This window comes from Elephantulus edwardii, unplaced genomic scaffold, assembly GCF_000299155.1.
Source record: "Elephantulus edwardii isolate Elephantulus edwardi_28Jun2011 unplaced genomic scaffold, EleEdw1.0 scaffold00033, whole genome shotgun sequence".
Taxonomy (NCBI): domain Eukaryota; kingdom Metazoa; phylum Chordata; class Mammalia; order Macroscelidea; family Macroscelididae; genus Elephantulus; species Elephantulus edwardii.
The window spans coordinates 8402073-8413327 of NW_006399783.1; the positions used below are offsets into that span (position 1 = coordinate 8402073).

An 11255-nucleotide genomic window follows, 5' to 3' on the forward strand; every position below is an offset into this window, starting at 1 on the left:
AACTCAACAGACCATGCCATCAGGGAGAGAGACGAGGAAATTGGAAGTCAGAATTCCTGACCTCTCCTAGAGTCTTAGCTCTGTGAAATGCCTAGGAAGTCAGAAGCAATTTCTGGGCCCCTGAATAGATTGGAATTATCCAATCTGACACCACCTTAATCTTCTTACTGAAGGTGGCGGGGCAGGATTTGGTGATGGCATTTAGTTGGGAAAAGGAAAGAGAGTGACTAAGGGAAAGGTAGAGATGGAGTCTGAGAAAGAAAATGTGTGTGTGTGTGTGTGTGTGTTAAGATCAATGATAAAGAGACACACAGAAGCAAAGGCACAGATAAGCACCCATTAAGAATAAGAGAGGCTAATGCTCAGAGGGGAGATACAGAGTCACACACTGTGAGAAAAGAAGTACAAGTGAAGAGAGCAGAGAGAGCTTTGGGAGGATTTACTGGGGCGGTGCTGAGGTGCACGATGATTGACTGGCCTGCTCTGGGTTGAAGGAGCAAACAGACCTGTTAAGTGTGTCAGGGCTTTATCTGAGGAAAGCACCTTTACCAAACCCCGGTGAGCTGAGTGGTTTTTGACTCTGTCAGACTGTGACAGGAGACATTTTCTTTATCTGAATTGGAGACAGGTAGGCTCCTCTAGGTATTTCACACTGGGTGCCACAGATTAGGTTGTGGATATTTCATGGTTGGTGATAAAGGCTTGTTTGGAAGAGCCTTAGGCTGAACAACACTCATAACAGAGTGAAGAGGGGGATGAGACTCACGAATCTGGAGACGGATTTTATGTGAGGACATGGCTTCTGTACTAACTTGCACACACATATATACATGAATATACACTCATATATAATCACACATGTATATGAATCTCTATATGTGCATATGGGGTAGTATATGGATTTTTACCACCTGTTAGTGTATAAAACTGACTTCTATGATGCTGGAAGCTACACCACCAGAATGTCAACTCTGGCAGGTTCATTCATAGTGGACAGATTCCAGCAGAGTATCTAGACTCGGACGGACTATGGAGAAAGTCTTTATAAAACTGTTTAGCACTTTTGTGCAAAGCTTACTCTGAGTCATATTCGACTCGACAAAACCACTGCTAAATGATACTAGTGCTGTTATATCTGGAAGAACATTCTTCTACTTTGCACATCACTCTTTGTCAATGTGCTGTACGAGGTAACCTGGGTTTGCTGTGGTGCTGAACCTTGTGACATGGGGATATCAAGTACCATAATGGTTTCCCATTGTTGACAGTGTTTGGTGGAGCTTTCAGTTGTAAAACAGGTTGGGAAGCAGGAGTGGCATCCACTTCCTAAACCACAGGCCTCTGGAAACTCTATGAACTTGGAAAAACAACGATAGCTATGGAAAGGCATTAGGTCTTTTGCTCATAGAGTTGATATGATTCTACCTCAACTCGATGACAATCAACAACAACAACAACAACAACAACATTCAATTCTGAATTTTCATCATTAAAAACACTATGAATGACCACAACACATTTTAGATATAATATATTGCTGGAACAAGTGGCGCCCAAGTTGGAAATCATTGAAACTACACATTGTTGCCGCAGTGGATTCCAGCATGCCGTGGTGGTGAAGATTCTCCAGAACCAGACAAGACTTTGTCTTGTTGCACATGGGTTTTTCATGAGCGAGAGTTGATTGACAGCAACTAACAACAATAGATATTTATCTCTCTATATGTTTGTTTACTGGTAAATCTATTCATATTCTCTAATTCACTTGCTATGTGTCAGAGAGTTGAACAATGACTAGGGAGGACAGAAGGAGAATTGATTCCTTTGATATGTGACGTTGGAGAAGAGTATTGAATATACCATGGACTACCAAGAGAACAAACAGGTTTGTCCAAGAGAAGGTGAGACCAGGCTGCTCTTTGGAGGCAAGGATTCTGAAGCTTTGTCAGACATGCTTTGGACATGTTGCAAGGAGGGAACAGTTTTGGAGAGGGATGCCATGCTTGGTAGGGTGGAGGGATAGCACAGGAGTGGAAGACCCTCTATTAGGTGGATTGATTCAGTGAATGGGATAATGGGAGTAGGTCTTCCAGAGACAATAAGGTTGGCACAGGATAGGGCAGGGTTTAAGGCTGTTGTACATAGGATCGCTATGAATTGCAGGAGACTCGACAGCACACAACAACAACAACATTCTCTAACTCAAACCATTACCATCAAGTCAGAACCAACTCAAATCTGACTCTCCACTGGGTTTTCAGAGGATGTAAATCACACTGGAAGAGATAGCCCATTTTTATCCCATAGAACTGCTAAAGATTTGAACTGCTAAAGTGGTGTGGCTTTTGGGTTAGCACAATACCCTCTCACAGGTATGCCACAGATTGTTGTTATGCACCGTCAAGTCACCTGTGACTCATAGGGGCCCTATGTACAGCAGCTCTGGACCCTGCCCTGTCCTGAGCCAGTCTCACTAATTCTGACACACTAACTCCCCTTTCCCCAGTTACTGTATCAATCCATCTCATCCAGGGTCTTCCTCTCCCATGCTATCCCCTCCACCCTTCGGAGCAAGGACCTATTTCTACTGGTCATGTGTCCAAATATGTGAGATGGAGCTTCAAAATCCTAGCCTCCAAGATGGATCTATTTGTTTTCTTGGTGGTCCATGGTATGTTCAATACTCTTCTCCAGCACCACAAGTCAAAGGCATCTATTCTTCTTTTGCCGTCCTTAGTCATTGTCCAGTTCTCTGATGCAGAGCAAATAATTGCAAAGACTAGGAACACTTTAGTCTCTAGACTAATATTGTTGCATTTCAGTACTCTGGAGAGTTCCCTGACAGTAGATTTTCCCAGTGCAATCCATCTTTTTATTTCCTGGCTGCTGGTGCCAAGAGTATTGGTTGTGAAGCCGAATAAGTTATAATTACTAACAACCTCCATCTGTCTCTTCACCTTTATCATGATGCTGCCAATTGGCCAAGTGGAGAGAATTTTTGTCTTCTTGATGTTGAGCTTCAATCCATATTGAAAATTCCAGCCCTTGACCTTTTACAGCAAGCACTTCAGATCCTCCTCATTTTTGGCAAGCAAGGTTGTGTCATCTGCATAACATAGGTTGTTGATGAGTCTTCCCCTAATCCTGATGCCCCATTCCTCCTGATGAAGCCCTGCTTCCTGAATGATCTTGTTCTGCATATAGACTGAAAAGGTATGGAGACAGGATGCATCCCTGACACACTCCTACCTGATTTTGAAGCATTAGAGGCATTGTAAAAAAAAAATCTGGATTATAATAAGCAAAATGTTAATAATATTTTATTTCCAGGGTAGCATTAGTAAGAAGTTCCCCTTTCCAAGTTATATTTTTCTGTTATGTGTAAATGTTTTAGAATTACAATAGGGCCTTTATGATCGTGGGAACATAAGGTTTAAATGAATACCTTTCTGGAATAAGAGACATACAGCAGGATGACCACCATTCATCTGATAAGCCCACAATGGCTAAATGCAATAGCAGAGTATTTGAAAATATTTCTTCTTGATATTTCCAAATTACTTTGAAAATCTGATGACCACAATCTGCCCTCAGCTTCTTGCAGAAGGATGAAATTATTAATGTCCCCTTATTCTGACAAGTTGCACTCCTTTGAGGTTCCTTGGGGTAAAAACAAATAAATAAGTCTGGCACGGGTAGATTTATTATGCTCGGTTGGTTGCAGGGTTTCTGTTCAGTAGGGTGAACGGAGATTTCTCCCTGGAGTGAATTATGCATGCAACGACTGTGCTGAATCAACTCCCTTTCCCCAGCATCTCCATCGCCATCCCATTTCTTTTAAATTTTAAATGAAGGCTGAGGCTGGCACACACTTTCAAAAGCATTGCCTGTTGGCTTGAGTAATCACCCAGATGTGTCTTCTTTCAGGCTTTACGAAGGCAAAGAACAGATGGAGTTTGAAGAATCTATGAGACGGCTCTTTGAATCCATCAACAACCTGATGAAAAGTCAGTATAAAACCACCATCCTTTTGCAGGTTGGTTTACACTAAAAACAAAAAAAAAGTCCGTGTTTTTTTCTGTCCTTGGTCATCCAATAAATAACAGCATGTTGAGATAATGTCTACTTTGGCTTAAATATGCAGCCCTCAGTTAATTGAAGGCCTGGGCTAGCCAGGTGGTTTAATGATCAGGAAGGCCAAGGGCTCATCAAGGCAGGGGGGAAGATATTTATTGTTTCCTGGGAAGGGAGCAGTGTCTCCATTTAAAAATAGTTTTGCGCTTTTGTTATCTAGAGGGAAATAGGGTAAATCTGATCCACTTCTAGAGGTGAGAAGAGTCAAAATGGCAGAATCTTAAAGTGAACCTTTCTTTGTCCACTTTTTATCTCAACTCCATAAACTCAGGCTCATTTTGGGGAGTAAAGAGTCTTTTCAATGAACAAGGTGTACCCAGGGCTGTCTAATTCAGTGGTTCATGATGTTAATCTGCAAACTCCATAAATTTGCGGGAAACGTTGGAGTCCAGACCTGTATTAGAACTGGTTTAGCAGCAGAGGATCTAAATGAGGCTGGTTAGAGAGACTTTATGACTTTTACAGAATTTACAGTGTTCAGAGAGTCTACCTAATGTGCTGTGATGAAGACACCCAAAGAAAGAGATTTAAACCATTTGAGTTAACGTTGATTGCTTTTTCTTTTTTCTTGCTAACTTAAATTTACATTATCTTGTGGTTGCCCAGTTGTTGGAGTCCTGATGGCACAGTGCGTCAAGTTTTTAGCTGCTAATTGAAAAATTGAGAGTTTGAACCCACCAGCTTCTCTTAGGAAGAGAGAGAACATAGTCTGCTTCTGTAAAGATATGCAACCTCAGAAACTCTATTGAACTCTGTGTCTTATTGCAACTGACTCAATGGTAATGGGATTTGTTTTGGACTTAAACATTCAGCTTTGGTCCCTCAGTGGTGCAGAAAGCACTGCGGAAGAAATGTGTAGCGGTCAATGTTAGCCAGGAAAGCCCTGTGGAGCAGTTCCAAGTGTGAAGCTGCCATGACTCAAAAATCCACCTACGGGCAGTGGGTTTGGCATTTTTGTTGTGTGTTCAGATAGAATGAGGTGAAGAAGCAGAGGGAGTATATGCTACTGGCAAGAAGGCTTCCAAACTTTGCTCTTCATTAAAACCTTTTGGATCTTTAATAAACTCTGTTGCCTGTTTGTCACCACTAGACATTTTAATTTAATTGGTATGGAATGTGACCAGGGCATCAAGATTTTTAAAAGCACCCCAGGTAATTGATTCTAATGCTCAACAAAGCTTAGTAACCATTCTGCTAAGGGCTTCCTTTAACGAACGATGGGAACGAGATTCTCTCTCTCTCTCTCTCTCCAGGGGCTTTCCCATGTTCATCACTGCATCCTTGGCACCTAGAGTAGTTCTAATACATAGTTGATATTTGAAAAAAAGTCTGCTAAATGAACAAGTGAAAAACTCTAGGTTTTAGAGTGAGAAATCTGTTATAGGTAAAGAAACTGAGGTCCAAAGTAGATACAGCTTCTTCAATACTTCATTTCTGAGATTCTGCTTCATTCCTGCCTATCTCAAAATGCCATGATTTCAACCACTTTGTTATACTGTTCACAGAGCATTTAGTATGTGCTGCTGCCAAGATAGGGCTGTGAAGGGTTTGCTGTGACCCTAGTCTAAGGGTACTCACCTTCCCTTCCCTTTTGCTGGACTTTAAAGAAGTCTCTTCCTCCTCCTGAAACTCTCATAATTTTATAGCAGTGTGATTAACAGGAGCGAGAGGGAGCATGCAGACATGATCTTGTCACCCATCTGTGTTATACTTGATGCAGCTGAGCTTTGGGTAAGATGATCAGCAGTGCTATAATATAGAGCAAGCATTGGAGCATAGTGATGAGAGAAACTATGAGGTTGAGTCAGGTCTAAGATAGGCTCCCCTCAAGCCAGCGTGTGAGAGAGTACAAACAGTGAACTCAGGGGAAGTCAGTTGGTGTGAGGTAAAAAATCAGGTGCCCTGAAAGGTGCAGGTGGTCACGGAGAGAGACTGCATAGCCATGAGAAATATAGGGGGAATTAGCTCTGGGAGCTACTCTTTCTTATGTCAGCACATGTTTTTCCCCATGGTGAATTACATGTATGTTAGGATAAGGAATAAAGAGATGAAAGGAGAGAAAAAGGCAGGTGAAGAAAGGAAGTAGAAACAGACAGAGGAGCAAATGATCAACTAGGGTACTGTGAGGGGACATGAGTTTTCTAGAATGTTTTCAATCAGCTGTAGGACCTTAAGCTGGTTACTTAACCTTCCCTTTCCATGGTTTCCTCATCTATCAAACTTCAGTGTTTAGATGAGAATCAAATAAAAATCATTTGTAAAAGAACAAATGATAAAATATTATGCAAATACAGGGACTAGGTTGCATTATTAAGCAATCTTGGTCGTGTAATGGTTAAAGTGCTCAGCTGATAGGCACATGATTGGTGGTTTGAACCCATCAGCCACTTCAGGTAATCAAGATGCAGTCTAGTCTGCCTCGCAAAAGAATTACATCTTTGGAAACCCTATGGGACAATTCCACTCTGTCCTGTTGGGCTATTATGAGTTGGAATCCACTTAACAAATGCTAATGGAAGGACTATGATTATTGTCGTTTTGGTACAAATCCTTTTATATAGGTTCTTATTGTCGGGATAGCTGTGGTGGAAACACCTCCTTTTCCTGTGGTTTGAGCCATATTAAGCTGGTTTTCTCCTCATAGCTTTCCCTCTCAGCACAGAGGAAAGATAGGGGCTTCCTCTTATGTTTAATTTGTTCTGAGGGCTAAATTTAGCTTCAGGGATTTACATAAGCCAATGATGCTTTTTACCTATTTCTTTTGGTGTTGAAAAGTTATCAAAGCTGAATATGAAGTCTTATTTAAATCTAGAGAGCAGCACTCTTTGAAGAGCATTTAATGCTGTTTTGGAACATATGGAAGGAGCTGATGGGAAAGATCCAGGCCACATGATGTTAGCTAACCCCTCAGGATTCAGGAGTAACAGCCATAGCTTTGGAGACATGAAAAAAACAGGGAGGAAAGTGATTGTCAACTTTTGAGGTATAGCCTTGGGTAAATCATTTTATCCTCAGTTTAGTCTTTTGTAAAATTGGAAGCATTTTGGCTAATTCACAGATTATTGATAGAATTAAATAAGTATATATAAAGCATATAGAGTTTGTTACACAATTTTTTGTTGTTTATAGGATTTACTCTGTGTTATCATTATAAAAAAAAGAATGTTTTTGATGATTTACTTACACAGAATCTGAAAAGAGGATTTAGTTTGCTTGGCTTCACAATCAACGATCTTGTCACTAGCAGCTAGGAAATTGAAAGATGAATTGCGCTGGAAGAGTCTGCTTTCAGAGACCTCTCCAAAGTACCAAAGAGCAATGATGTCACTGTGGAGACTAAGGTGTGCCTGATCCAGGTCATGGTCTTTGCAATTACTAGCTATGTATTGGAGAGCTGGAAAATGACTAAGTAATGATATAAAGAGAATTGATATCTTCGAGCTGTGGTGTTGGAGAAGGGGTTTGACTATCCTATGGACTGCTAAGAGAACAAACAGGTTCATCCTGGAGAGGGTTAAACCAGGCTGCTCTTTGGAAACAAAGATTTTGAAGCTTCATCTAACATACTTTAGACATGTTGTAAGGAGGGACCAGTCCTTAGAGAGAGACATCATGCTTGGGAACATGGAGGGACAGTGCAAGAGAGGAAGACTCTTGATGAGATGGATTGATTCAATGACTGCAGTAATGGGGGTAGGTGTGTCAGAGACAATGAGATTGGCACAGGATAGAGCAGGGTTAAGGGTTGTTGTACATAGAGTTGCTGTGAGTCACAGGTGACTTGATGACACATAACAACAACAACATCAATCTTGTTACATAGCTTGAAAGAAATTAGTACATTCAGCACTTCATTTGGATCAAGAATCACAGATACAATTTTAAGGGGAACAAACTCATTATAACTGCCTGTATTGGGCAGTGTAGAGGGTGGGAAGGAGGGAAAAATTCCATAGCGTATCAACTGGGGTCAAACAGTATGAGGTAACTTGAGTCCTGATTGTGGGTCTACATAAGGGGAAAAAGGGCATTCTTCTGTGTGATTTACTGCCTCTGAAAATCTACGGGAGGGTCAGCTCTGACTCTATTGTACTTAACACCCCACAACATTGGAAAGATGCTGCAATCAATTAATAATGTCTGCCACAAATTTGGACAGGAACATATAGCATGAATGCTAATGGTTGACATTCCTGGCTCAAAGATTATACTTCTAGTATATGACAGAAACCTTAATGTGTGCCTGCCCTAGTTTGGAGTAGAACAGATTTGGTTAAAATCTCAGCTTTGTCCATTGTGAGTTTTGGGACCACAGACAAATTGTTATTCATTTTAAAAATAAACTTAGAAGTTTTAAGTTTCTCTTTGAGGTTTTTCCTCAATTGTGCAGAGTTGGCACAAATACCAGCTCAGTTGAAATGTGATGAGTTTCAAGGCAGTTTAAAATGGGCAGGATTAGCACACTGTCACCTTTCATGTATTGAGTACCAGATGCAACATTGGGTTGGGGTACAGCAGTACTGAGGATGATGCAGGCCTGGGCATTACTTCCTCCTGTTGTGAATAGGATGGCTATGAGTTCAGGAGCAACTAGACAGCACCTAACACCCACCATGTACCAAGGATGAGATTGAGCTCTTGATATGCAGTGTCTCTTATCCTGCCACAAATCTGCAAGGACTTACTCTCCCCAGTATCTACAAGGGGCTTTTTAAGTTGATTACTTACCCACATCATACCGATCCATCGTGATGGAGCTAAGGCTTGGATGCAGTCATGTGTTTAACTCCAAAGTCAACATTCTTCTTTATACCACGAAGAGTTAGGGTACTAGAGTTTATGCATTTTTAAATAATGGGCTTGATGGTACAGGACTGGACAAGGTTCAGACATATTGTTCATGGAGTCACTGTGAGTTGCAGTTGACTTGACAGACAGAGTCTAACAACAAATAGTCCATATATGTGAAGGTCCCTGTGGCAGGTGGAGATCAACTCTAGATAATCATAAATTGGATATATGTCACATGTGAATAAAACACATATGGTAACATCACGAAGACACGTTCTAACAATTGCCTTCAGGTCCCTGATTCTCTGTAATGTCCCATTTGGTGACACAGATACATAGAATTAAATGAAAACCTTCTATCGGATTGTGCACTTCTTTGGTCATTCTGAATGTCACTTGTACTATTGAAGCCACTAGAATATCTAAGAAGCCCATGTGGTGTAATGAATCATGAGTTATTAACCAAAAGGTCGGTAGTTCAAAGCTAACAGCTACTCAATAGGTGAAAGATGTGTAGTTTGCTCCCATGAAGATTTGTGACCTCAAAAACCTGATAGAAGATAGCTATCGGCAATAGCTGACTCCACAGCAGTGAACAGGGTGTCCAAGAGACTCTGCCTGTTATATTCCTGATGCATAAGACAGTAGATGCTTATAGTGATAGAAGTCCAAATATTTACTGCTAAAGTTGGTGCTTTAGTGGTGCAAGCTGGGCTCTAATCCCAAAGACACACAGTTTAAATCGACCAGCTTCTACTGGAGAAGGATAAGCAGTCTCCTCTGATATGATTTATTGCCTCTGAAACCCCCCTGGAGGCGCAGCTATGAACGGGTTCTGACTCAATGGCACACAAGAACAAGAACTACAACAGCAAAGTTTATTAGTGGTTACCAGAAACAGGAGGCAGGGAGAAGAAGGACTCATTGTTCAGGACGCATTGAGTTTCTGTTTACAGTGATGGAAAATTCAGAATATTAGTGATAACAACACAACATGATTAATGAAATTTTGTTGCTGTGGTGGTGTACCATCGAGCTGGAACTGACCTATGGTTGACCCTCCAGCAGATTTTTAGAGGCAGTTAATCACACAAGAAAAAGTTGTCCATCTTTCTTATGCAGAGCAGCTGATGGATTCAAACATCATGCCTTTGGGGTTGCAGTGTAGCTTCTAACCACTAGGCCACCAGAGCTCCCTGATTAATGTAATGTTGTTTTTATGTGCCATCGAGTCACCTGTGACTCAAAGCGACCCTATGTACAACAGTTCTAAACCCTGCTTTGTCCTGTGCCAATCTCATTGTCTTTGACACACCTATCTCTCTCTATTACCTCAGACAATGAATCAATTCATCTCATTGAGGGTCTTCCTCTCTTGCACTGTCCCTCTACCCTCCCAAGCCTGGCTTGCAACATGCCCAATGTATGTCACATAAAACTTCAGAATCCTTGCCTCCAAGGAGCAGTCTGGTCTCACCCTCTCTAGCTCAAACTTGTTTGTTCTCCTAGCAGTCCATGGTATATTCTATACTCATCTCCAGCACCACAGCTCAAAGACATCAGTTCTCCTTCTATCATCCCTAGTCATTGTCCAGCTCTCTGATGCATAGCAAGTGATTGCAAAAACCATGGCCTGGATCGGGTGCCATTGTTGCTCCTCAGTACCTTGGAGAAGCTTCTGAGAGCAGACTCTCCCAATGCGATTTGTCTTTTAATTTCCTGGCTGCTGGTACCAAGAGCCAAGCAAATTAAAGCTGTTGACAATCTCGGTTTCTTCACCATCTATCATGATTCTGCCAAGTGGCCCAGTGGTGAGAATCTTTGTTTTCCTGATGTTGAGCTTCAATCCATATTGAAGGCTGCCATCCTTAACTTTCTGCAGCAAGCACTTCAGGTCCTCCTCAGTTTCAGCAAGCAGGATTGTGTCATCTACATAATGCAGATTGTTGATTAATCTTTCTCCAGTCCTGATGCCACATTTTTCCTCACTCAGCCCAGCCTCCCAGATAATCTGTTCTGTATATAGAGTGAAAAGGTATGGAGATCAGACCCATCCTGGGCATACACCTTCCCCAATTTTAAACCATGCAATGTTTCCTTGCTCTGTTCTGATGACTGCCCCCTGGTCCAAGTATAGGTTTTGCATAAGCACAATCAAGTGTTCTGGGATTCCCATTCTTCTCAGAGTTAGCCACAGTTTGTTATGATCCACACAGTCAAATCCCTTTTCATAGGCAATGAAACACAGATAGACATTCCTCTGGTACTCCCTGCTTTCAGCCAAGATCCATCTAACATTAGCTGTAATATCCCTAGTACCACAGTCACTC

General features: G+C 41.5%; 1 protein-coding gene across 1 annotated transcript in view; it reads left to right on the plus strand.

Moving 5' to 3' along the window:
• Positions 1–11255, plus strand: part of DOCK2 (dedicator of cytokinesis 2) — a 736392-nt gene that overhangs the window by 216490 nt on the left and 508647 nt on the right. The window contains exon 23 of the mRNA XM_006884420.1: positions 3928–4036. Coding sequence (XP_006884482.1) covers positions 3928–4036 — 109 coding nt within the window. The remainder of the gene's footprint in view (positions 1–3927; positions 4037–11255) is intronic.